The 27,769-nt window shown below is 44.2% G+C and overlaps 1 protein-coding gene across 4 annotated transcripts in view; it reads right to left on the reverse strand.

The window, feature by feature from the left end:
• Nucleotides 1–966: 966 nt before the first annotated feature.
• LPIN3 (lipin 3) overlaps nucleotides 967–27,769 on the reverse strand; it is a 34,570-nt gene continuing 7,767 nt past the window's right edge. For 3 of the 4 annotated variants that reach the window (XM_083446833.1, XM_083446834.1, XM_083446835.1), the window contains exons 2-20: nucleotides 25,088–25,288; nucleotides 22,545–22,640; nucleotides 21,586–21,839; nucleotides 19,616–19,723; nucleotides 18,305–18,422; nucleotides 17,152–17,617; nucleotides 16,413–16,512; nucleotides 14,316–14,506; nucleotides 12,889–12,985; nucleotides 12,169–12,238; nucleotides 11,200–11,292; nucleotides 10,033–10,082; nucleotides 8,598–8,730; nucleotides 6,935–7,083; nucleotides 6,322–6,408; nucleotides 5,131–5,283; nucleotides 3,641–3,755; nucleotides 3,435–3,538; nucleotides 967–2,335 (exon numbers count right to left, since the gene is read on the reverse strand). In XM_083446833.1, coding sequence (XP_083302959.1) covers nucleotides 2,188–2,335; nucleotides 3,435–3,538; nucleotides 3,641–3,755; nucleotides 5,131–5,283; nucleotides 6,322–6,408; nucleotides 6,935–7,083; nucleotides 8,598–8,730; nucleotides 10,033–10,082; nucleotides 11,200–11,292; nucleotides 12,169–12,238; nucleotides 12,889–12,985; nucleotides 14,316–14,506; nucleotides 16,413–16,512; nucleotides 17,152–17,617; nucleotides 18,305–18,422; nucleotides 19,616–19,723; nucleotides 21,586–21,839; nucleotides 22,545–22,640; nucleotides 25,088–25,279 — 2,724 coding nt within the window. In that variant the 5' untranslated portion in view covers nucleotides 25,280–25,288 and the 3' untranslated portion in view covers nucleotides 967–2,187. The remainder of the gene's footprint in view (nucleotides 2,336–3,434; nucleotides 3,539–3,640; nucleotides 3,756–5,130; nucleotides 5,284–6,321; nucleotides 6,409–6,934; nucleotides 7,084–8,597; nucleotides 8,731–10,032; nucleotides 10,083–11,199; nucleotides 11,293–12,168; nucleotides 12,239–12,888; nucleotides 12,986–14,315; nucleotides 14,507–16,412; nucleotides 16,513–17,151; nucleotides 17,618–18,304; nucleotides 18,423–19,615; nucleotides 19,724–21,585; nucleotides 21,840–22,544; nucleotides 22,641–25,087; nucleotides 25,289–27,769) is intronic. The other variant, XM_083446836.1, reaches the window with a different exon arrangement.

Genomic DNA, 27,769 nt, shown 5'->3' on the forward strand with positions numbered 1-27,769 from the left:
TAGCAGCTGCTTATTATGAAAGCATCTGGAGTTTTAAGGCTAAGAGAGGTGGAAACCTAGCACATTCTTTTCACATGACACTGGCAATGAATTAAATAGTGAGGCCATTGATGGGCTGCTACACCTGCCACCAATATGGACACACACACACACACACACACACACCTACCTTTTGCTCTTTCTCCTAGGGAAAATTTCAAACCAAATAATCCATGCTGGACGTAATCTGGTTTTAAGATATGTTGGCCCTATAAATGCGGAAGCCAAGGCTCCCCCAGACATTGATAAACTCCAGCTCCCAGCAGCCCTATCTACAATGACCAATGGCCAGGGATGGTGGGAGTTGGCTCCTATTGGCACACTGAGAACTCCTAGGAGCCAAGGTCCCTTCACCTACCCAATAAAATATTTTAGGGGGCCAGGTGCCCCTGAAGTTGATGAGCTTTGCCATTCAATCCCATTGATTATGGGAGGGCAACACCAATTGTCCCACATCTAGAGGGCCAAAGGTCCCCCACTTCCCTGTAAGTAAGTAAGTAAGTAAGTAAATAAATAAATAAAATGCTGCCCATGTGACTGGGTTGTCTCAGCCACTCTGGGCAGCTCACAACACTCTGGGTGGCTCCTGTTATGGTGATAGAAACTATTTCGAAGGAGGATAAAGTTGCAACTAAGAACTGGAAATCTATTGCTTGGGACAGCAGCAAATGGAAAGACACTGGTGGCGGCAAACTGAATAGTTTTAAATATGGACCCAGGAAAATATTTTATAATAAAGTCAGAGTATTGGTTCATCCAGCAGAGTAACACTGATTCAGATAGGCAGTGGCTCTGTGTAGTGTATCTTGGGGGCAGAGGCCTTTCCCATCCGATGTTTCTCACTGGATGTGCCCAAGATTGGAGTCCCTCCCTCCTAGTTGGGTGGAAACACAGATTTGATGGAAACCACGAGAGATGCACAAGATGTTTCAGACATGCAAAAAAACTTTATTGCTGCATCTGCAAAGTAGAGTCCTTTGGCTCCAACTTATAGTAGCTATAGTCTAATCTACCTCTTTGTGCATTGAAGTACCATCTAGTTTCACAAAAGGAGGTACGTAAAGGTGAGGTAGAACAAGAATTGGTGCCTAAGGTTAGAGACTATCTTCACAGCAATGTTCAGGAGGGAGGGGAGCCCGCAGAACTCCAAAGTGCCCCAGAGTGACTTGACTACTACTCCACTTCTTCATCATCTATCCTTATGTGCTTCCTTCCACCTTTCCCCTCCCAACTGCTAATCCAAGTACTTTAAAATGCACATTATTTTGGGGTGGGAGTGGAGGAATGCATCATCATACATCTATGGTGCCTTCCCATACAAAACACACCCAGCAACAACAACGACGAAACAAAAAACCCCATGTGCTACAAACACCTTGCGGTATGAGAACAACCCCACCCAGTACTTCAGGTATTATTATAACCAGTTAAAATATGGGGCTCATAGTAGCTGAGTTGTCATTGTTTCTGTCTGACTTTCATCGCTGATCAAACCGGATTTGCTAATTTTTTGAAATGCTAAAATCAATACCTGAGAACCGAGATGGCAGTAGAAGTAGCAAAATTAGCACCTTCAGCTCTTTGGGGGAGGGAGGGACACACAGCGAGACTCAGACAGACAGACCACCCCATCAAACATCATTAAGGCACTTAGTGTCCAGGCACATATTGATGCCATTACTGAATACTGACCACAATCCAGAGAAGAACTATATGACAAAGCCAGAGGAATTCATTATCCCAACAGGCCGGAGCTCCTAAATGTCCATTAGGTGAGTATTCTTCTCCTGTTCTTCCATCCAAAGCTTGTGGTTTCTGCAGCCATCAACTATGCAAGTCATCAGGCAGAAACGGGAGGGGGGAGACTACCAGCCATTATTAATATTCAGTCAAACCCACTATCACCAACTCCTAAATGCACCTAGGTTACAAGGTTGCAGGTAAAATGCATTTGCCTGGGTTGGCAAATGTATCCCCCTCGCCCCACACAAATGGGAAATGGAGTCCTGGGTGTCCCCCCTCTCCCTGCTATCTGAATGCTCAAGTATTGCACATTGTGGGAAAGATGCTACAAGAGGTGTCTGCTGCCTGTCCGTCATACTAGAGGACCAACAGTGAAAGATGCTTTGGAATGTTGTTGGCTCTGCATCACAAGGCAAAACCTTCAAAGTCAACAGTGGCCAATGGAGGTCTCCAGTAAGAGAACTGGCTGAATTCTGGGGAAGCCAATGAAATGCTCACATCCTTGCCAATAGGTGGAAACAGGAGCTCTACCACCTCACTCAGTCGGTCATATCTAGAAAAAAATAGAATATAAAGGATTAAAGACAGCAAGCCTCCTTCCTTGCACTCTCACCCACTGCCCTGGAAGCACACATCTCTCTTGAATTTCAGTAAGGCAACACACAGAGTTTTATCCACATACAGGGCAGGTAGAAACAAGCTGTCACACTACCAGCTGGGGATCAGGACAAGCAAAAGGGTGGGAGCAGACATTACATCCACACTGGGGGTGCCATTTTCAGTGGCAAGTTCTTTCATCCACCTATTACTTTTAGTAGTGCTCACCAGGTGACGCAATGACATTGCAAGCTTCCACTGTCACCCTCCCCCATCAATGACTGCTGTTGATCAAGGGAAGAAAACCCAAACATCACACTGTACCATGTGGCATTTAAATGTTACTGGGGCAGGAGGGGAAACTGCTGTTCTGGCTGCAGAGTTTGCTTTTCCTGGATTTTTTCATGCATACTGGTGTGGTATAGTGAGTAGCATGTCAGATTGGGACCTGGGGAACCAAGGCTCAAATTTCCACTCCATCATGAAGCTCTTCAGGCAACCAAAGGGCAGCCACCCTCTCTTAGTTTAACCTATTTCACGGAGTTGTTTCAAGGATATTAATGTGGAAAACCATGTATGCCACCCAGTGGCGTTGCGTGGGTTGTCAGCACCCGGGGCAAGGCAAGTAATTTGCGCCCCCTAACCCGGGGCAAGGCAAGTAATTTGCGCCCCCCGCTGCACTGTCCCTCCCCCAGATAGTCCCTCGCTCTCTCTCCGCACCGCACCGCATGCCTGGCACCCCCCCACCCCCTCCACAGTGGGCGGCGACTTGGCGGCTCGGATCGGATTTGCACAGCCAGCACTGCAGTGAGAGAGAGAGAGTGAGCCAGGTAGGGGCAGAGAGCTGCGAGTGCGAGCGCGCCCCCCCAGATGTTGCGCCCGGTGCGGCCGGCCCCCCCTGCACCCCCCATGCTACGCCACTGATGCCACCTTAAATTCACTTGAGGAAAGGCAGGATATAAACATAACAACAACGTTAAAAGCACCATGTCTACAGTCTTGCAAAGAACTTCAAATTCAATGCAGGAAATGTCTGGATAAATTTGAAAGCTTACGTTGACTTGTGGATTTTTATGTGCTCCTGTGTCAATTCCCCCTTGGGGTTCACAGTGAATATACGAGTTTCTGGTAACGCCACTTCTTTGTAGGCATGGACATCCTGCTCAGGAGGAAATAGAGAAAGACCAAGGTCATGGCAAGGCAGGAATTCCCCACAAGAAAGACCCCCGCCCCCTTCACACACTAGGTGACCCCCACTCACATTTGGTCTGTTCCCAAAAGCAGCGTGGAAAGGCTGCTTATTGCAGCCAAAGAGGTTCCGGATGTCAGTCAAACAAGCAATTTTGAAGACCTCTGGCTTCTTCTCAATCACTTCCCTGTAACAATGGTGGGCAGACATTTCATTAGTACATTATTATTATTATTATTATTATTATTATTATTATTATTATTTATTATTATTTATACCCCGCCCATCTGGCTGGGCTTCCCCAGCCACCCTGGGCAGCTTCCAAAAAAATATTAAAATACTGTAATACATCAAACATTAAAAGCTTCCCTAAACAGGGCTGCCTTCAGATGTCTTCTAAAAGTCTGGTAGTTGTTGTTCTCTTTGACATCGGGTGGGAGGGCGTTCCACAGGGAGGGTGCCACTACTGAGAAGGCTCTCTGCCTGGTTCCCTGTAACTTAGCTTCTTAGTACCACGGCGGGGTGCTGCTCCCGCCCATCCCCTGGCCAAATAAGGTAAGAATGTAAGAGAAAAGAAGAAGAATTGACACCAGCTTTCTACAGCCTGGCACCCTCTAGAAATTTTGGACTGCAGGTCTCATCTGCCCAAGTCAGCACTGTAGCTCGTAACAGCTGGAAGGTGTCAGGCTGGCAGTAGCTGATGTACCCATTGCATAACAGAATCTAAGAAACAAAACCAAAGGGGGAGGGGAGGTCAGACTGACTAGGCTTTAGCCTACATACACAATTGCTCCGCATTTTCTCCCAATAAATCAGTGGCTGCCAACAGTTATTTTGGGAACAAGTAAAAGTTCTTCAGTTCAAGACACTTGTAAGTATGGGTAAAACATTAGTTAAATGAAGGCCATGCATTTTAACACCTTACAAAACAAATTGCAAGACAGGAGTGCCTGGCATGCTCTAGTCCATGGAGTCACAAAGAGTCGGACATGACTAAACAACTAAACAACAACAAAACAAATTGCACATTTACAGTTTGGATACTTTTGGAAATCCTCTCCCTTGAAAGATGTTTTCTCTCATATTTCATGCACATGATATTAAATGTAAAGGGGAGACCTTTGTGGCTTATTAAGGATTTATTATCTGAGTGTTGGTATGTATGGATAATTGTTTTATTGCAAAAAAGAATTCTGTATTGTTAACACTTTCTTTTCTCTTTAACTTGGTTTTCAGTTGCAATGTGTGTGTGTGTGTGTGTGTGTGTGTGTGTGAGAGAGAGAGAGAGAGAGAGAGAGAGAGAGAGAGAGAGAGAGCACGCATGCTAAAGATCATTTGTATCTTTGTTGGTTGAGTCTCATATTCCATGCATTAAAAAAACACATTCCAATGCATAAAATGTTTCCCAAATATATCCCCATGTGCTTAATTAGCTGCCTGTCCTTCTCTACATTGGAGAAGACAAATCAAGTAGAAAATGGTGAAACACCAAAGTCCAGCTGCATAAAGCAAACAAGCTGTGTCGCATCAACACATGGTGAAGGATGGAAAACGGAACTTACCTATGGAAGGCTGAGATGAGACTGCTGGGTGCCAACAGTATGGGACCTTTTGGGAGAACACAGCCCTGGTCATTGACGCATGTCAGGTATCCTTTGGTGATATGTGCCATGCCAATGGATCTGGCTGAACAGTAGAGAAACTTGTATCCATTCCTGGAACGAAGGTATAATTAATACAAGGAAAATATCTGCGTAATGTCCAGACCCTTTGGGTCTCATCCACACCATATAAACACTTTTATACCACTTTAACAGTCATGGCTTCTCCCAAAGAACTCTGGGAGCTGTAGTTTGCTAAGGTCCTCCCAGCAGCTCTCAGCACCCTTTACAAACTACAGTTCCCAAGATTCTTTGGGAGGTATGGTATGAATGAAAGTGATTTTAGTCTCCACCTCCAGTTTCAATGGCTTGACTTTAATTACTCACATCCATTCCTTACTCTTAGAGTAAAGCGAGGCTGTAGTTTGGAGCACTGAAATATTTCTCAAAGAACCCTCTAGTGCCAATAACATTTGCCTTTCAAAAGTCATTGTCACCCCTCTCCCATTCTGCTGCTGTTTCATTGCCCTTGTCATATTGAAAGAAAGTGGGATATAAACAAAAGAATATATGAAAACAATAGTAGGGACATAGGAAAATAGTACCAGCAGAAAGAAGAAAAAGAAGAGTTTGGAGTTAAGGAGTCTCAAAGCAGCTAACATTCTCCTTTCCCTTCCTCCCCCACAACAATACTCTGTGAGGTGAGTGAGGCTGAGAGACTTCAGAGAAGTGTGACTAGCCCAAGGTCACCCAGCAGCTGCATGTGGAGGAGCGGAGACGCGAACCCGGTTCCCCGGATTATGAGACTACCGCTCTTAACCACTACACCACACTGGCTCTCGAAAACAGACATTGTTGAAAGGAGAATGGCTTTTCAAAAAATCACTTCCTAGGAGATGAGTTGTCAAGAAGTATAAAACCTCTTTAACCAACTGAGCAAGAGGAAAAGAAGAAAATAACATTTTTTCCTAACTTGCAGAATTTGATATGCTGAGCAATTGCAAAACATATCTGAATAAAAAAGTATATCCTACTCTCCAGTGATTTTACATACTTGGCACTTTAATTTGGCGAAGCCCGTAAGTAGACCCTGCTCTCACCTAAGGGACAAGTTTACCACCAAAGATAGACTACAAAGTAGCTACAACTTACAAGTGGATTTTGTGAAAGAGCTTTGCAATGCCTTGGTGGGTCCAGTCTTTCCCAAGGTGTGGCAATATATGCCCTAGAGCATCAGACCTAATGGGAAGAGGAATAATGAGAAACACATATGCATATAAAACAACTATGAACTCCTTGCAGTGTAGCTCATGGCTCATGGTTCAGGGTCTACCTTATAGTGAAAATCTGGTGACCGTTACATGTTGTTATGTGGGATTGGCAACAAATTGTTACAGAGCTTCCTCATTTCCTAAGGGAAGAGCTTCTGTTTAGAGTTTCAGTCCGGCACTTAGCCATGCCATCCTCCAGGAAAGCATTAGCTATAAAAGGCCCAAGCAATCCACCACCCACCTTCCACTAGTTTTCCATTTTTCTTTTCCAACTGATACTTAACATTCCATGGCTGCTGGAAACATGTGAGCCTGTACAGTCCTCATTAGGTTATTTGGGGGTGGGAACTTTCACTGCCCATTTCAGTACTTTGTTTTTGTTTCCCAGTGCATGTTGACACTTTTGTTTCTCAGTGGCCCCATTTTGCCTCCAATCCTGCTGGCATGGTGGCACCATGTTCAATGTTAATGGGAGTGATGCCAAAGGGACTTACCTGGTGATAGTTCCATCAATGTCAGAGATCACCACCTTGTCATCCCAGTTCCATAGATAGATGTTGGCTTCACAACGACATGTGCCCTGGTACTGAGTGGTCACGCTGAACATTACCTCATTGACACCATCTCTCAGGTTCAGACTTTTCTACAGTAAAGAGAGAATTTTTTAAAAAAACCAAAAAACACACACACCATGTTCAGCATCTGTCCATTGCTGTTAGTGTAGATTAGCCATCACATAGTGGATTATTATTATTATTATTTTATTTAAAAAAACAGTCAGGGGGAAAGGGGTTCAATTGGTGGCAATGATGAAGTATGATCTACACCATTCTTATACCTCTATATCTCTAAGTGACTTATAGAAAACTGAAGCAACCACAGACAACATAAACAAAAATATTACAAAAATACATGAGGTTACAGGGAACCAAGCAGAGGGCCCTCTCGATAGTGGTGCCTGCCCTGTGGAATGCCCTCCCTCAGTTGTCAAGGAAATAAACAACTATCTGACTTTTAGAAGACATCTGAAAGCAGCCCTGTTTAGGGAAGTTTTTAATGACTGATGATTTAATGTATTTTTAATCTTTTGTTGGAAGCCGCCCAGAGTGGCTGGGGAAACCCAGCCAGATGGGCAGGGTATAAATAATGTATTATTATATAAAAATGTTTATATATATCAGTATTAGTTCATTTTCCTTCTGATATACCCTCCCTCTCAGCCTCCAGGTTCTTCCTCCAGGTCCAAACAAACTTTCAGACCTCCCACAAATGTCTCATAACAAGAAATGTTCCTAGTAACAGCAGACATCACCGTAGTCTCTCAGTCTAGACTAGCTTTTCACGGGCTGTCCCAAGGTGGATAGTATGTCCTCAGCCTGTCCACTGCTGTGTCTCATTCAACTGCACTCTCCACACCAAGTTCCAGATACAGCAGGTTTGTTGAGTTTCCCAGGGGTCCAAAGGCTGGGGAAAGTGCCCTCCTCTACTCATAGCTCTTTCTTCACCCTCTGTACTCTCCTCCTCCTCCAGCTTGCAATGATAATGGGAGTTTTTTTCTAAAGGTGATTGCCATGTGCTGCCAAGATTGCCATCTCCTTACCAAGATAGTGGGGAACAGAGAAGGCTTTAAATTTATTGTCCTCACATGCTGCAGTTCCAATGACAATCACTCATAACTTCAGCCTAGTACAGTGGTACCTCGGGTTAAGTACTTAATTCATTCCGGAGGTCCCTACTTAACCTGAAACTGTTCTTAACCTGAAGCACCACTTTAGGTAATGGGGCCTCCTGCTGCTGCCGTGCTGCCGGAGCACAATTTCTGTTCTCATCCTGAAGCAAAGTTCTTAACCCAAGGTAATATTTCTGGGCTAGCAGAGTCTGTAACCTGAAGCGTATGTAACCTGACATAGCACTGTATTTAATTTTTTAAAAAAACTAGAGCTGCTGATCTTACACCATTAATGTGATGTGTAGTTAGGCCCTTAACATCCAAAAGCCATTGGGATCTAACTCATAGTTAAGGGGTTTGAGCTGTAATTGGGAAGGACCATCCAGAAATTCCAGAGAGGCAAGCCTGTTTGGAGGCCCATCTCTCAAAGCAAAGAAGTCACATACAAAAGGCAGCAAGGGGGGAAAGAACCCCTTAAAAGTACGTACAATTTGATCTGAAGAGAGCCTTAGGGATTTCTTGTAGGTTGGAAGAAACTTCTGCGTGAGAGCATCTGGTACGGGTCTCTCCCCTCGGCCTGAGGATATAGAGTCGTCATCACTGGATGAACCATCATCTCTTCTGCAGTACAAAGAAGCAGAATGAGAATTCAAGAGTGAAAATGGGGCAAAGATCAAGAATAGCAGCCAAATCCCAAAGAGTGGGAAAATGGCTATTCACTATTTGAGGGAAAAGAGAGATGTTACTCTACATAATTCTGAGGAATCTGAAATGAGTCAAGGTCATCACCTAAGCCACTTGTGGCCTTCTAGAAGGTGCTGGGTTTCCAGTTCCCACCAGTCCCAGCCAGCACTGCAAATGGTCATGGATAATCAACTCCCATAGATAGTAAACTCTAGCAACATCTGGAGGGCAAAGAGTTCTCATTCCTGTCCTAAGCAGTTACCAGCAAACATAGACTTGCCTAGATGTTAAGTAGTAGATGCTACGTAAAAAAGTGTGACAAAATTCATGGAGGGTGATGCGATCAATGACCTCTGCCTCCGTGGTCAGAGGCAGTGATGATTCCAAATACCAGTTGCTAGAAGCCACAGGAGGGGAGAGTGCTGTTGTGTTTGGGTCTTGCTTTGTGAGTTTTCCACTTTGAGAACAGGATACTGAGCTAGAATCATAGAGTTGGAATAGACCACAAGGGCCATCGAGTCCAACCCCCTGCCAAGCAGGAAACACCATCAGAGCACTCCTGACATATGGTTGTCAAGCCTCTGCTTAAAGACCTCCAAAGAAGGAGACTCCACCACACTCCTTGGCAGCAAATTCCACTGTCGAACAGCTCTTACTGTCAGGAGGTTCTTCCTAATGTTTAGGTGGAATCTTCTTTCTTGTAGTTTGAATCCATTGCTATTGGCCTGGGCTTTTGCTATGGGCTATTGGCCTGATCCAGCAGGCCCTTCTTACGTTCTTAAGCATTACTCTCCAGAGGCTATAATACAACATCCAGAATACACTTGGGTCTAGAAAACACAGCAATCTTCCTGAAGGGAGGAGAAACCAAGAGCAGAAGCATTTCATAGAACCATTGTCAGGCAAGGTTCCATGTTAAACAATGATAGGGAAGGGAAGGGATGTTTGTAGCTCAATGATGCAGCATCTGCTTACAGAAGATCCCAGTTTCAATTCCCAGAATTTACAAGTAAGGCTGGGAAAGGCTCTTTGTCTGAAACCCTGGAAAATTGCTGTCAGGAGATGCAGACAACACAGGCGTATGTGGCCCAATTGAGACAGGGATTGAGGGTTTTGCAAGATTTAAAAATAAATATGGTTTCCTCATTATAACTTTTAAAAAGCAAAAAAACAAAACCAGTAACTTTGTCCTTTGGTATCCTGAACATTGCTTCACCTCAGGGCATGCTGACATCTTACCTCCGCAATGAGGAATTTGCTCTCCTAGATTTCTGTGCACTGGATTCATGCTGTGGACACAAGAGATTGGAAATCACTAATCTTCTTTAAGCAACAGTTCAAGAAGAAAACCAAGGTCTCAGGCACACCACAAAGAAGCAGGTGCAATGGCATCTCCAAGCACAGACAAATATACCTAAGAAAATATTCTTTCCTCAGGGGTGAAGGAACTTGTGAACCTCAAGCTGTTGCTGGATTCTCAACAGCCTTAAAGAGGAATTTAAAGGAGCACAGGTCCCCTATAGTGTTCACAACGTGGCACATTTTCATAGGCAATAATCCTAATTTTAATGCTGAGGAATCAGTGGGAGGAGGATCACCCAACCAAGTATGGCCATGTGAGCTTGGGTATGCAAAGAGCACTTTAACACAGCATCCCCAACACATATGGAAGGAACAAGTCTGAAAATGGGCCCTTAGCACTTTTTAATAATGCAGAAAGGTGAAAGTGAAAAGGTGACAACAGTTTGCCTATTTATTTCTGGTAGACAGAATCATATTGGATTCAGAGTCAGCCCTCCTCTGCCGGAGGATGTTTGCAATTCTAGCAGCTAAGCTATCATGTTGTGGGGAAGCTAGGCCTTTGTATCTGGTATTTTGACGTTGTAATGACACAGACATTTTATTTATCCACTGATGTCTCACAGGGCTCGAGTCAGGAGGTGCTGTGTGCTATTTTTTTTGGGGGGGGAGGAAGGAATGCTAGTGAACCTGGTGAAGAGACAGGGTGACTAAAGGACGTTGACCTGAGAAGCAGGAGCCTGAGGAAATAATGGCCAGTGGAGACCGCAAATTACCAGAATTATTTGGTCAGGGGGGAGCCAAACCTGATTAAAGTGGCATATCAGCACTTTAAATGTAAGGTGTGAATGTGACCTCTGCCTCCTCCAAATCTACCTCTGCAGCACTGAAGAGACTGTATCACACCTTTTCCCTGTGCTTGAGTAAATGTTAGAATTTTATCCAAAGGCAAAATGTTCCACTTTCACATTCATGTTAGCTAATCCCAAGTTGAAGTTCAGCTCCAGATCAGTTGCCTACAGAAGTTCAGTCCAAAATGTTGCAATGCCCCAGAGCAACGTTTCCTTCTTGCAGCATAACTTCATAGAATCATGGTGCACAAAGTACCTCCTCGTGTGAAAGTTCTCTTCGCCGCCAGGAAAACCACCACCTGCCTCCCTTCTTGGGCATCTTTTCCTTCATGAGCCTGTCAACAGTACTCTGATAACATGAAGAGAGAACGAGTGGTGAATTAGGTTCAACCCCAAATGAGATCATCCACATACCATGACAGGATGTTCTTACTACCTTAATTAAAAACAGCAATTGATGAGTCAATTGATGAGGATATGCCCTAGATTCCAGAGCAGCCAGTATCAAATGCTTAGGCCCCATCCGCATTGCACATTTAAAGTAGTATTATTCCACTTTGAAATAGTCACAATTGTCCACAAAGAATCATGGGAGCTTCAGTTTGCTAAGGGAGCGGAAAGAAGACCCCTATTCCCCACACAGAGCAACAATTACTATCCCAGGAGAAGTAGTATGACCAAGCAGGCAGAGAGCCGCCAGAATGAACAGCTGATCAACAAGTGCTGGCACAGAACTAGCACCAGCTTGTCTTCCAGACCAGAAGTGCAGAGAATTATGATGTGCTACAAAGGTTTACTGAAGTTTTGTGGGGTGAGAAGATGACATTTAGCCAAAGAGAATGTCCTTGCATATAGAGACAGGACATGTCAAATTCAGCTTAGAAATTCTTGCTCTAGAATACAGGTAGCAGCTTGTCAGTGATCGGGAATGCAGGAGGTAAGAAAACCTCTGCTGTGTCAAGACTCCAGCTATCAAGGTGAAGTGGAAATAAAGGCTTTTAAAAGGCCTGTAAACCAACCAAAGTCAGAAATTGGTACTCATAGCCACTGTGGCCTGTGACAATGATGGGTCCAGGAATAACCCCATGCTATACACTTGCTCCTTTCCATCTAGAGCTGGCTGTCTTCAGATACTAAACGTCTGTGCCAAAGCATTCTTTGAGTTTTGAGACCTATGAGCTTAAGTAAGGCCTTTCAGTTCTCCAACTTTGTTTAGACTACTTACCTTGGGAAGTTCCTTTTGGAAAGCTTGTAGGGAGAGGAGCATAGGGGCTGCAACTGCCCAGTTATAATATCTGCAAGCAAAGAGAGGGGAAGAAATTTCACTCTGCCTATAGCCGCATTCATGTGGTAGCAAAGCATTGAGATATGGATGTGCCAGTGAGGATGCAGCATGAAAAGGCATGCATTCAGAACACTCCTACACACACACACCTGGGCTCACTGACACCTCATGGGGTATCCAAACTGTTATACTTCCACAACATATAGAAAGGTGAAATCTGGTGTGCACTGCCCAATACAACTCTAAAAATGGCATATTGGTAAGGTTTTCCTCTGGACAGTACAACATGAATTCTACCCCATAATTGCAGCCATCCGCACATGCACAACAAGCCAAGCCCAGCACACCTTATTTTTACTGTTGTCAGTGACAGCGAGCTTATAATGAAGGGCTGTGGGACTTCATACATGTCAGCAAACTTTAGATTGCACAGGGAGTATTTTCAGCGCAGACAGAACACAGCACACATAGCAGAATAAGAGAGGAATGAAAGTCCCACCTTCATCTTTGATGGATGTGGGTAGTGGGAGGCAGATTTCTAGGAATAGCCAATAATTTCACTAGGCTCACATAATGGAAGCTGGTGAATGCATGCATGTTTGCACACGTAAAGCGGTTATGGGGGGGGGGAGCAGAGCAGAAAGTGCTCTTTCTACTAACTTCTTGTGGATCTGGATCACCAAATTTGGGTCCTCGAGTATTGCTGGGTTCTCCAAAAACTCTTGGTAGGAAACTATGTGCTTCATGAACTTCTCAGCTAGAAATGGAAGGGAGAGAGAAATACATGCCAGTTGGCCAGCAACCCTCCAGCAACTTGCAAAGCTAGTGGTGGCTGCTAACTAGAGGATCATGATAAACAAGGAGCAGCTCCCCCTTGCCAGCGGTAGGGTGGAGCCACCCCCTCAACTCCAGCATCACTGCAGTTTACTGAGACAGTGCTGGGCCAGGACAGCACTGAGGATGGAGATACACCCGTGAAGCCAATCTGGCACTCCAAACGGTGCACTTGTACAATCCCGATTGTGCTGCCCCCTCCCCAGCCCCTTCAGGTAAGCTGCAGTGCTGACAGTGTCAGGAGGGGGGCTTTTCCCCACCACACCGGCCACTGCTGCCCAAACTTTTGTTGCTGTTATGACAGTTATCCTGCCATGGTTTCCCGCAAAGAATCCTGCAAAATACAGTTCCCTGGGGAGGACAGACACTTAGACCTAATAAGGTTTGTAGTGTAGATAAAGGTAAAGGTAAAGGGACCCCTGACCATTAGGTCCAATCGTGACCGACTCTGGGGTCGGTCTCGCTTTAATGGCCAAGGGACCCGGCATACAGCTTCCGGGTCATGTGGCCAGCATGACTAAGCCGCTTCTGGCGAACCAGAGCAGTGCACGGAAACGCCGTTTACCTTCCCACCAGAGTGATACCTATTTATCTACTTGCACTCCGACGTGCTTTCGAACTGCTACGTTGGCAGGAGCAGGGACCGAGCAACGGGAGCTCACCCCGTCGTGGGGATTTGAACCGCCGACCTTCTGATCAACAAGTCCTAGGCTCTGTGGTTTAACCCACTGCGCCACCCGCGTCCCTTTGTAGTGTAGATATGTTTCCCCAAATTCCCCTTTACTAGGGCTCTCGTTCCACACAAGCATATTTCCATCTTAAGACACAGCCTGGCAAGGAGTCATAGGGCAAATCCACTATGGTGTGTAGACCACCAGCTGGCCTGCCATTCAATTTCACTTTCCCAGCAGCTTGAAGCAGGGTTTTCTTTTTTTTAGCCTCAGCTGGGTTCTGCATAACCAGCTGCAAGGAAGGTGGGTATGTACCATGCAGAAACAGAGTGTGCCACCCCTGCCTCCTGCAGTCACCACTCTCTCCTAGGAACAAGAACAGTAGTGTGTGGCAGACAGTGCTCCCCCCTCCAAACCAAAAACCGGGCAGCATCAAACACCCCCCCCCCCCAGTCAACCAAGGAACAAAAAGTCCAAACCAATCTGTTATGATTGGCAGGAGGCCTTAGTGAGCACAAAGATGTGCCTGAAGGCCTTGTGAGGCACCACACACTAGAATTATTCCCTCTCCTTCAGACGTACCATGAGATAATTCCCCATCATCCCCAAGACCTCCACAGACAGACAGCAGCATGTGAGGCACCTGGCTGCTTTCTGAAGGCTCCGAGAGATTATCTGCGCTGTTGTCAACAGTAGTAGCACCACCACCATGCAGGTGCTCAGAAGAGAAGCTGCCAGGGTCAGATTGTACTTGGCCACTCAGCTCAGCATCACTGACAACAGAAGAAGAAAGCATCGATACCATGCAGGCCACTCAGTTACTGCATTTCTTTCAATAATTGAACAAAAGTGAGAAAGGAGAAGGCAGCAGGATCCTGGTATTTTAGGAAGTTCTCCCTGGTTTTAATTATCTGGTCGGTAATATTAAGGTTCATTCTTATTTCAGAATGTTGCAGTTACACTCAAGCGCACAGCTTTCTCAAGAGCTGTCAAGCCACCAACTCAAGAGAGCCACTTTGACTGACATGGGTGGTGCTGCATCTGTGGGTGCTCCCATTTCAGCCCAGGTATCACACAGGCTTCTGCGCACGTGATACATTCCAACATCATGCGGATGCTGCTTATATGGTATGTAATCACATAATCACAGGGTGGATAAACATCCAATTAAAATATATATAAATATTACTCTTGAAAAAAAGAAATGCAAATGCCATGTTTCCCTTAAAGAATAATTTGTCTAATATTAAATGATCAGAATATAAACTTGTTGGTAAAGAGCTGGTTTGCTCATAATGCTAAATCATGGTTTAGCATTATGTGCATGGGCACTGGGGTTCTGCCTTCTCCCTTCCTCTTCCCTCTTGCACCACAGCCATGAGGAGACTGCAAGCATTTGCTGCAGTTTGTCATGATGTCCAAAGCAGGACAAACTACAATTGGTTTTTAACTATGGTTTGTCCAAACAAACTAGGACAGGGGTCGGCAAACTTTTCTCTCTCTCCCCCTTCCTCTCCCCCTGCTTTCCTACCTCCTCTGCTACTCTGCCTGCGGTTGGGAGCTGGCAGTGGTGGCGGCACCTCTCCTTTCCGAGCCAGCTTTCCCGAGCGCCAGGCTCCAGCCAAAGCCCCATGATGCACCCGTCACAATGCCCACAGCGCGGCCATGGACAGAGAGGCTGGCAGGCGGGTGGCAAGTCTGGGCTGCGCCTCAGCACATGGGCAGCGAGGCTTTGGATTGGCTGGCTGCTGGCACCAATCAAAGCCCAGCTCCCTTCCTCTGCAGGGCGGAGGGAGGGAGGAGGGAGGAGGTGCTGCTGCATTGGGGGGGGGGGGGGTGGAGAGGAAGAAATGGCACCCCAAAAAAATTGCAAAAAAAATGGCACAGCCCAAACGATCACGTCGATCCAAGCAGCGATTCCAGGACTGTCTGCGGGCCAGATCCAGAGGGCAATTGGGCTTGTTCTGGCCCGCGGACCTTAGTTTGCTGACCCCTAAGCTAGGATTATTAATGTTTTTTTAAAAGAAAATTACATCCATGAGTTGGCACAAGACATTGTGCTACCTGAGTTAGGCGGGCCTCCCCTCCACCATAGTTTAGACCCCACATGTAAGCTGCTTTTGCCTCATGGCTTCCTGAGCTTGTTCTAAGAAAAGGGCCTTTCCTCAGAGGGAGGCACAGAGATAAGGCAGCATGGGACAGCTCCAGCATCACAGCTTTTCTGCAATGGCAGGCAATAATGGCCACTTAAACCATGTGGCTCTCTGTGACTTATATTAGAGCTGACCCTCATGCAAATGAATACAAATTATTTTGCAAACTTTTTTTTTTTTTTAAGAAAGTTGAGACACCTTTTAAAGCATTTCCAAAATTGCTCAGGAGAGGATGCTTTCTACTTGGTCTGGACACTATCTAATAAAATGTCCAAGACAGATGCAGTAGAGTATGTACATATTTAGTGCTGGTCATGTTTGGTGGAGTCTTCTTTCAATTTTCCAAGAGAATAGTTTTAAGATACGTTAATTTCATTAGGAACCATGGTGAAGAACATACAGAAATGAATATACCAACTCATGACAACTTGATGATGCAATAGCTGTCAAGCATCTTGAAAACAGGCTTCTTCATACATCCTTGCATATACTACGCAAGAATTATTGAACGAATCCTGCTTCATACCTTTTAGGGAAATAAAGTGCTATTTGCTCTGCATCCAGGTTTGAGAGATCCTCCAAGTAAATATCTGTGGGTCCCAGATGAGAGCTTCTCCTCATGGAACCTGATCCAAAAAGAATTATCATTTCAATAAGAAGACTTTGCTCAACAGCCATTTCTGCAATCATTCCCTCTAACAGCAGACTTCAGTGGTCAGAGCCTATCATTTAGGAACCAAAATGGGTGGTTCAGAAATAAGTCAAGTGGTTTGTACATACTTCAGGGACTCCCTAGATATGAACAGAATTGTAAATTGAAAGAAATACTTTTTTTAAAAATCCACAAAGCAGGTGAACGAGCCGTTGTCCAGTTTCTTCATTGTTTCCGTTGCTAGCTCAATAGCAACTTACAATATACTGGAGGTGAGCATTAAGGTTAAGGGAGGGAGGAGAAATGCACACCGTTGTTTTTCATTAAAAAAGCAAAAGTTCCCCTCCAGAACATTACACACAAAGAAAGCTATATGGTGGCAGAGTTAGTCCCAAGCTGTATTCAGTGATATAACACAGGGAATGACAGTTTTAGGAGTAGGAACAACAACAACAAAAAGTCCTGTCTGTGAACTGCAGATAGAACTATGAATCTTTTGTTCCAGGTTGGAGCCATAAACAGAAACACTCTTTAAGGGGGTGGGGATAAGCTGCAACATTTTGTCGTAGCTCCCATTTTGCACACATTTTACATGTCTTCAAACTTGTCTTACCCCTTCTCTTCTCCTGTTTCAACTCTGGGCTGCTGCAGGGCTCTGGGTTTGTCAAACTAGCTTTCCTTAAGGATGGCACTTCCACATCCAAAATTGGTTCAATAATCTCCTCAACTGATGCTATTCCTTCATTCTCTGCAGCAGTTGCTAGGACTTGCATATCACTTGAAAGGCCGGGAGTAGTTTGTAGAGCACTGCCAATGGGTTGAATGGAAGAACGGGTCTCTTCACTCACTGGGAGGCCATTTCCAGAAGGAAAGACAGGTGTCGGCCTAACTACAGGAGCGGCTGGAGAACACGATGCTTCATCAGAGTCTTCCATCTCGAGGTCACTTTCTGAGTCTGGTGTAATGGCAGCGAAGTGAGTCGTCTCACCTACAGGAATGGTTGCTGCTGGAGTAATGGCTGCTGTCATGGAGACACTTGCGGCAGACTTTGCTGCTTCTACTCTGTCAGATTTGCTCACCTTAAAGGAGGAGAAATGTCTTGAGTTTGGATCACAAAACAGCACAAAAAGAGGAAATGCAGGATTGTTTTCAGAGGCTAGATATGTGACTGAGGCTAGATAGAAATCTGGGATTTCTATGGCTTCCACAAGTGGGGGGGGGTAGGTGTGGGTGCACAAATAATTGGGATTTTTTGTTTGTAATAACAATAAAAAGTGTGCATAATCAATTTATGACATTTCAAAACAGATAACTCTTACTAGAACTCAAACAAAGGAGGACCCAAGGATATTAGAATATCTGAAGAGCCACAGTGGAAGGAAAATGAGAAATTTATTCATCTCTAATAACCATCAGAAATAAGGGACTCCTGAGGAAGAATCATGTGGTTTGCAAAAAAAACACACACAATCACATATGCATCCATTGTAAATGGTACCCTTTTGCTTAGATCACTTTGTAATAGAAGTCTTTTGAAGAATACCTCTCTTCCACTACAGATTACACATCAAAGTAAATACTGTATTCACAAAGCAGAGGGGCCCAAAAGGCACTCAAAGCATCTAAATATTGTTTCTAGAGTAGGAATTACACTTTCCCAGTTTGGCAAGGGCAATTTAGTTAGAAACAATATAGCTAATGCTAAAAGTAGCATATGAAATACACAAAGTAGCGCGCACCAGAGTTCCCTTTCGAACCACACTCACCTCAGGCAACCTTCCCCATGACCACTGCATGTGTGATTCAGAGCAAAGTGGCATTTCAGGGTTTCGGATCTCCAACTCAGAGTCACTTTTCGGGGCTGATGCGCAGTTTGGAGGAAGGCTGTAAAAAGAAGATAAAAGCAAACACTTTTTACTAGCTGTTGTGGAGAAGTCTACTGGGGCAAGCAGGGGCGGGGCATCAGGCAAAAGGAAAAGGGGCTTGGCCCAAGGCATTTCTCGTCCCAATCAGTTCTCCTGACCTGAAACTCATCAGGATAACATAAGGAGAGCCAGCAGGATCAGGCCAACAGCCCAGCATCCTGCACTTGCAGTAGCTACAGGGCCATCTTTAACCGGGGGTGCCGAATGTGTACCGGTCCCTCTCAATTGGCAGCAGTGAGAAGCAATAGAGTGAAAGTCCCCCCCCCCCCCGGTCGCTCTGTTACTCCGTAGTGTCAAATATTCCCAACAACTCAGGAAAGAAAAGCAGTTTTTCCTGCTGCGTCAGTGAGCAATCCCCCCCCCCAAAAAAAGCTCAACAAGTTTGAGTTCAATAAAAGTTAATAAGGGGGTGGCTAAACTAAATTTGGGACACGGGTGGCGCTGTGGGTTAAACCACAGAGCCTAGGACTTGCCAATCAGAAGGTTGGCGGTTCGAATCCCCGCAACGGGGTGAGCTCCCGTTGCTCAGTCCCAGCTCCTGCCAACCTAGCAGTTCGAAAGCACGTCAAAGTGCAAGTAGATAAATAGGTACCACTCCAGTGGGAAGGTAAGTGGCGTTTCCGTGTGCTGCTCTGGTTTGCTAAAAGCGGCTTAGTCATGCTGGCCACATGACCCGGAAGCTGTATGCCGGCTCCCTGGGCCAATAAAGAGATATGAATGCCGCAACCCCAGAGCCGGTCACGACTGGACCTAATGGTCAGGGGCCCCTTTACCTTTACCTTTTAAACTAAACTGGGGGGCACTGTGTGGATCTTTGCACCCCAGTGGTACATAAAGAAGGCCCTGAGTAGCTAACCATTATTGCCTTTGACCATGGCAGCATAGCATAGTCATTGTGGCTAGAGAGAAGTATCCTCCTTGAATTTATCTAACCCTCTTTTAAAGCTATCCAAATTGGTGGCCATCAGTACTTCTTGTGGGAGTGTATAACATTTGGACTCCCATGCTTCTGGCCAGGCTAATGGAATATCTCACTCTACCTCCAAACAGCTTTTTCACATGTGCTCAAGGGGCTGTATTAATACCTGGGCTTTTGGACCTTTCTTTTTTAAACAGTTTAGCCTTTGGCTCTCTGCTGCATCATATACTGACCTCTGTAGGGGATCTAGCTCTCCATCAGAATAGGGATAAGCTTCTTTAGGTTGCAGAGCTCCAGCTCCTTCATTCTGAGTGTCAGTGAACGAGTAATACATTGTGTTGCTGGCAAGGAACATTACAAGGAAAATTAGGTACAAGGACAAATAAATAGTTCTTAACTGAGTGCTGAAGTGTCTCCATAGGCCCTATTTGCATGGCTCTGTTTTACATTGACTTAGCATTACTCCCACGGCAGAATGCAAACTCAGAGCATGTCATCTGCAAGTTTCTTGCATGTATTTCTTCTATGCAGCCATGACATGGGAAGTTCATGTTTTTGCTTTCAAGCCACATTTCCAGTCTTCCAAATAATTACAGTGGTACCTCGGGTAAAGTACTTAATTCATTCTGGAGGTCAGTTCTTAACCTGAAACTGTTCTTAACCTGAAACTGTTCTTAACCTGAAGCATCATTTTAGCTAATGGGGCCTCCTGCTGCTGCTTCGCTGCCAAAGAACGATTTCCGTTCTCATCCTGAAGCAAAGTTCTTAACCCGAGGTACTATTTCTGGGTTTGCGGAGTCTGTAACCTGAAGTGTATGTAACCCGAGGTACCACCGTATGGGGAATTTGGACAGACTTCTAAAACAAAACCACATAGCCTGTTATAGTTTCTTGATATTAATCTTGGATGATCACCCAGTATGTTCTGAGATACCATATGGGGAAATTCAGCGGCATGGCAATGCGTAAACCACCTAGGACTCTACAGTCTAAATGATGTCAAGAGAAAAGTAGGATGTGCTCAATTACTACTTTTTTCTACAAAGCAAACATAGCACATGATCAGTAGCCTAGAGAGTCCCCTTACTGTTCTGACAAGCAAAATACAAACCAATTAGTCACATAGATATCCCAAGGAAAGACCCCGCAAATGTCGTAATCATTACACTGTAAAAAAGCCGTGTGTTTCCTTTTCTCTTAGCTTAACCTTCTAATAGGGCTATTGACAATTAAATTTAGAGTGTGCACACAATGTGTGATAATATACTGTACATTCAGTGCAGGGGACTTTTGATGGCATTGTACAAACACAGCATTATCCTCATGTTGTTCCTGTCCCATGCCATTTGTCAATCAAAAGTGCATTCTTATATGGTTATAATCAGTGTTTAGGAGTGCTCTCATTTTCCTACTCATATTGAAATACTTCCCCTCAATGAGGCCAAACTTAGATTCACAAAATGTTTAGGGGTATGCGTACCCCCAGAAAAAAGCACTGCTTATAATCAATTTTGTGCTGAGAGAGCACTTTCTCAGGTTACCCCTTATATCCTGGCATTGCAGGGCTGTGCCACTCCCTTTCACTGTAATTTCCTAAAAAAGATGCATCTGCCCCACCTGACCTCTGACTACTAAGGAGCTTTAAACAGTCGTCTAGCCCCAGTAAATGCTCTCCTTGTTGGGATACTGCCAGGGAGACAAAGTCCATCATGACTCCACGTCGTCTCCGGACGTCCATCGATCTCCCGTAGACACGCAGTATCAGCAATTAGCGACACGAGCTCCAGAAATAGCTTGCCACATTCCAGAGCTGATGCACGCTCTATCAGCAGATAATGCACAGCGAAAGATGCACGCAGGAGAGCATTATTTACAAGTTTATTCAGCGTTAGTCAGAACAAAGAAAAACATGACTGCCTGCTTCAGTGTTCAGGCACAGAGAGAGAAACGAAAGCAAAGACACAACAGAAACATCCTGTGAACAGGAAATAAGCAGGCTGTGACACAAACATCCTGCTCCCTTTTAAGGTGGAACGGAAATATCCTAACACTCCTGTCCAACCCCTGAACTCCCAGCAGCAAAGCAGCAAAACAACAAAATGTATTGCACAGCTGCAAAGCTGGTGCAAATACCAATGATGGCTGGCCTTTGCAGCAATTCAACACATGATGGCAATCCAAGTTTTGGTTACAACCTACTTACTTGGAAGTCAACAGCTTCCGCTTCTCCTCCAGAGATTTCTCACTTTCAGTCCCTCCTCCTTCTTCTTCTTCTGAAGTGGAGTCTCCCAGTGACTCCCTCTTCTTTGGTTTCTTCTTGCGCCATCTTTTCTTGCGATGGGCTGCTTCTGAGCCCAAGACTTCAGGGTTTCCATGCAAGCTGGACGATCTGGACACAGGCTCTGCATTTTTCTCCAGTGGGATGGGAGATGTGCACATGGAAGTGGGGATGCTCTCCTGGAACAAGGGGAGGGGCGCACACAAAAAGGCTCAACCTCTGACCCAAGTTAGGAGCTGATTAAACTATAAAGCAGAAACGGGGAACCTGTGACTCTCAATGTTGTAGAACTTCACTCCCCATCAACCCCAGTCAGAAGTGATGGGAGTTGTAGTTCAGCAGCATCTGGAGGGCCACAGGTTCCTTGTGGCTACTATAAAACCAGGCAAATCAATACCTGGAATGGCAAACAGAAGGAGAATGCACTGTGGCCTCTACAACTGGTCAGGAGTCAAAGGAATGCTGGGAGGTTGAAACTCCTCCCTCCCAGGAAACAATCATTACAGCAAGGGGAAGAACAGCCTGACTCCATGCCTCATCAGCCAATGAAAGAGAAGCTGCAGGGAGCCTTCTCCCCCACTCATCTCCACCAGAAAGAACATTTGGCTTTAATGGTATGATGCTCTGAGACTATGCAGTAGAAATGAAGAACACTCAGGACCCCATATATTGACTTGAGGAGTAAGGGCTATTGATGTGCATCTGTTATTGCAATCTCTTGTAATATACCCGCACTACCCTAAAACCAGTGATGAGGACTTCAGGAGTGAGAAGGCAGGCAAAGGAGTATTGGGAAAACAACAAGCCTTCAGTGTAGTCTATTTGGAAGCTGAAAAGTTGAGGGGTAGTTTTTAATCTCTTTTCTAATGTTACTATCTTCCCACCTTGCGTTCCTCTGACTCCTGGACAAAAAAGGCTTCTCCATTGTCACCCAGCTTCATGTGCAGATTGACTGGCTCGCCATTAATTTCAATGTCAACCTAAAAAAAAGAAGGTTAATTGTTTTTAGCCTAGGAAGCAATCCCAGAAAAGTCAACGGTGAAGTGAACACAAAAAAGCATTCTAACCGCTTTCCATATCTGGGACTTAGAGATGTATGAGGAATTTGATCTTTGTGAATTCCAAGACCAAACTGACCTCATCAGCATTGTGAGGAATAGTTATCCCCTGCCTTTCACACTTCCAAAATATTCCAGTGCTTCAGCTCAAAAAACAATAAACCACACAGGGAACTTTATGCATTGGGATGACATGCAAATATAGTGCAGTTAATTAACAAACACATTCAAAATCATTTTAAAATGCACATTGTGAAAGACGATACAACAGAGAAATTTGTATTTTGATAGAGGTTGATGAACGTTTTCATTTTTCATTTCTAAAAATGAATTTTCATGCAGGTTATTCATAAACATATATTAGATTAGTGCATAAACAGCACAGCATGGAATTGTGTAATGTTACCTCACCAACTTTGCTATGAGTTACTGCTTTTTATAGCAAGAGAATAAAATTAAACCAGGCACTGCTTAGTTTATAATCTCAGTCGAAACACATGCACATGCAAATTCATAATTGTACATGCTAGACTTTTTCAGGCTAAGTGAAAGAAAAACAGTCCGGCCTGTTTCTTTTCTTTCTTTTTTAAAAAAAGATCAGCCTGGCTGCAGGCCTGGTTTTACTGTGAGAACTTTGACACAGCACATTCCAGTGATATAATTCTAATTTAAATGGGGGCTTGCTTTCCAAATCATCAACTGCCTCTAGCGTCCAGGAAAGCACCTCATCTGTCCAAGCCATAAAACTAGCCTTTCTCCATCATGAACCCTCTTTAGCGGCCCATGCTTCCATTTTGTGTATCCCCTACATTAACAGGACTTTGGTCACAGACAAGGGAGAAAATACACTTAGTCACATTTCCTTTCATAAATATTATGCTTCACTTAAACCCCATCGTCACCAATGAGCATAGCAGATTTGAAATTGCAGGAAGCCAGTGGAAAGGTTGAAGTACATGTTGTACCTCATTGTGTATATATATTGTTAAAAGGTCAGGAACAATGTGGCATGAGATAAAGCAACAAGCAAGCTCGTCTCCCCACACAGCAGGCACATCTTTGCGCAATACGGATCACTTGGCTGTATTGTGCAGAACACAAGTCCAATTCAAAAATGGCCCTCATCAAGATGCATGACAAGTACCTACCTCCGCTGTAAAACTGGTAATAATAATAATAATAATAATAATAATAATAATAATAATAATTATTATTATTATTTATTTCTACCCCACCCATCTGGCTGGGTTTCCCCAGCCACTCTGGGTGGCTTTCAACAAAACATTAAAAACAGAATAAAACTTCAAACATTAAAAACTTCCCTAAAGAGGGCTGCCTTCAGATGTCTTCTAAAAGTCGGATAGTTGTTTATTTCCTTGACATCTGATGGGAGGGCATTCCACAGAGTGGGCGCCACTACCGAGAAGGCCCTCTGCCTGGTTCCCTGTAACCTCACTTCTCACAGTGAGGAAACCGCCAGAAGGCCCTTGGAGCTGGATCTCAGTGTCCGGGCAGAACAATAGGGGTGGAGACACTCCTTCAGGTATACTGGGCTGAGGCTGTTTAGGGCTTTAAAGGTCAGCACCAACACTTTGAATTGTGCTCGGAAATGTACAGGTTATGTTGTTTGAGCCAATGTGACCTTGGACCAGTGTGTTTCTAAATTGTGCTTTTGTGGCTTCCCATATGTCTCACAGGAGACGACTGGACAGGTAACAAATTTGGGCTCAAGGGTTAATGGAAGTTCAACTTTTCCTATTTGGCAGGCATGTTTAGAGAATTTTTAACCAATAGTCAATCTATAATGTGAGATAAGTCTGAAGTTCTGAATGGCACTTGAAAACTATAGCCCATTCATACAATCTTTTTAGAATGGCAGTACTGTACACAGATTACTAAATTTGCTCAAATGTCACAAGACCAGTAATCCATATGGTTTTGTACTGAGAAGACTGTATGAATGGGCATCCCCCACACAAGTTACTCATTTTTTTATTTAGCAAAATAGTAAGTGATATATACATCTAAGTAGTTTGCAATGCTGTCTAAAATACACATTTAAAATACCAATAAAAAGCAAATATTTTAAAGAACTAAAAAAATACATACAAAATAAAATTAGTAATTTAAAAACACTCATGGCTGCTAAAATCACCTGCCTGGATAGCCTTGCTGGGACTAAAAAGTTGTTAGTAGATGCCAAAAACAAAATCAGCTTCCCAGCAATAATCCATAACCCATATCCTGCAACAATAAGGTTACTAAGCATAACGTTGTGACGTTGTGGTGGAATTTGGTAGTTTCCACATTTGACCTCCTTGATCTTCAAGCATATTAGTCCTTGTCAACACACATCAAGTGTCACTTACCACTTTCTCACTGGAATGCAGAACACGTAGCTTCCCAAAGCGCACATGGAAAGGTGAACAGAGGAAGGAGCCATCTGGTTGCCTCACCACAATGACATCAATGCAGCCTGTCAGGGTGGCTGGGTTCAGGCCCTTATACAGCTCCTTCACAGTGCCAAACACCGTTTCAGCGAGCTGCCCCACATAGTTCATTGTCCGAGACTACAAACAGAAAGAAGGAAGAGACAGATTTTTAAAATTTTTCGAATAATCATGTAATACAGGGTCCCCATCCCATGAATGCCTTGTTGTCTAGGAATGCTTCCACTGGTATCACTGGGCAGGTCCCACAGACTCCGAGCTTCCATTTTAAGAAAAAGAAGTAATGGCTTATCCCCACTTACCCTTCCTCTCCTCTTTCCAGGCACGGTCTACACTTCAAAGGTCTGTGTGTGTGCACCCTTTCCTTGGGAGGTCTCCTTGTGAAAACCTGCTCTTTAAAGCTCAATCAGAGCAAATGGCAATTTGTGGAAAACCTGAATAGACATTTGCTCTAAATGAGCAATAGAGAGAGGGTTTTTGCAGGGAAAATTCTTAGGCAAAAACAATGCCCTTGGACACAGAGTGTTTCAGTGCAGACCTCTGACAGGAAAGAGCGAGGCAGAAGATAAGTGTGGATAAGCCCTTTGTCTCTAGCCTCCTAGAAAGAAAGCTACGGGGCAAAATGTGCATATACCTTCTAACCAGTTTATGTGACATAAGAGTGACAGTGATGTATATTTTTCCTGGTACTAAGGAATGCTCCCTGTTATTAGACAGTAACACCATCAGAGAGAGAGCGGGAGAGCGAGAGGGAGAGGATGAGAATAATCTGTAATCTCCCACAATCAGGGCATAACTGACTTCCTATGGCAAGGATGTAGTTGTCAGGGATAGTTGCCTCTCTAATAACAGGCTCCATAACAGCCAATTTTGGGTCATGCTTTACCCCCATGGCAGCCATTTTAGGACCTGCACCCCCAGCACTCTTCCAAAATTCAAAATGTACCCACAGGTCCAAAAAGGTCAGTAACTTTTAGTATATGGCACCTTGAATCCAAAGGAGGTGTTATGCCATTTCTGGACTACTTTGTGTTCTATATGTTCTGAGAAGGATCTGGAAGTTCAGCCACGTCCCAGCTCTAATTTTATAAAGTTTGCAGTGTGGGCAGTTACCACTTGGCAAACAGTCATCTATAGTCAGCCATTGTGATATGACCCCTGAAGCCTAAGGACACAACCAATGAAAGCAGACATATTAGGCTTTCCTGCTTCCTAAACTCATTCTACGGAATGCATGATGGATGATTTTACACATCGGAAGTTACTGATTCCAGGGTTCTGTGTCACCCAAGATAACTAGGAGATTCAGCTGGTAAGAAGGATATCATCAGTGACATATGAATAATGGCTTCCTGAAAACAAGAGGTTGCAAATGCCACGGAGCCAACAGATACATGACTATAATAGAGAAACCAAAATAGTTTCCCCTAAGCCATCTTCCCGGACAGGCTAGTTTTCCATTTTAAGAGCCACTGGGTGTGTAGAGAGGTTTAAATCCAGTTGGGCCACACCTGCTGGGTAGAATGACTAGCTGAACAATATAACACAACACTATGGCCAATAACAATGGCACTAAACACTATTTATAGACTAATACAAATGATCAGGGTAGAATGACTAGGTAGGTGAACATCTAAGCACCCGCTCTTACTCAATTCTCCCATGCAAGTATCTCCCACAAACACTTTGGTGTTAAGAGGCAAACTCAAGTTTCGGAATCTTGTGCTTCCCTTGTAATGTCTAGTTCTGCTTTCAGGATACAGAACCAGCAAGCGGGTTAGAAATAATACTGTACATGTGTCCCTAACTAATATTCCTAGGTGTCTCTGAAGCATTGCAATGGAAAGAGACAGAATTAGAACCACTTCTGTGGGCCCTTTGCTCCCTAAGGAGAATCAGCATGCCTGCTACTCAGCAAAGTGAAGATTCATTGGCTAGGGGTAGTGGACTGATGTACCTATGCTAGCTTCTATTTTCTGCCTAGATGCAATGCCCTATCTCTAAGCATGAGATTTTTAACAGACACCCCAGAAATGAAAATTCAGCAACTGTTTCGCCAGCCAATTAATTATATGGGTTTTAGCTGATAAATCAGTTTTATTGATGAAATTTACATATAGGTAAAACATTGGTTCTGAAGCAGCACAATTTGATTTTAGAGGATGCACACAAATGTCATAGCAGGTATCGCAGGAAAAGGCATGTCTGCCTATGCAAGAGAAACGGGAAATGCCCTTTGGCCTTCTATTTTTTTTTATGTTTGTAAAATTTTAATCAAGGGCACCTTTCTAGTCAAATATATATATATATATATATATATATATATATATATATATATATCTCCATTCAATTCAACCAATGTGGCAGCCTTGCTCATTAGCTGAGTTTTCATCCTTGACATCCGAGAAATTAAGATCAGGAACATACAGAATACTTGAAGAAACTTGCACCTCGGCAGAGCGAGCAATTCCAGTGTTGATCAATGTTTCAACTTTGTTTTTTATATGAGTCACCCGGTGTGCACTCGCGTTATTCATGGGAAAGGCTTTGAACCTTGTAATTAAGAAGACTTCAGATGTCTATAGTAACCATGCACTGATG

Source organism: Podarcis tiliguerta, assembly GCF_965153285.1.
Source record: "Podarcis tiliguerta genome assembly, chromosome: 6".
Classification (NCBI taxonomy): domain Eukaryota; kingdom Metazoa; phylum Chordata; class Lepidosauria; order Squamata; family Lacertidae; genus Podarcis; species Podarcis tiliguerta.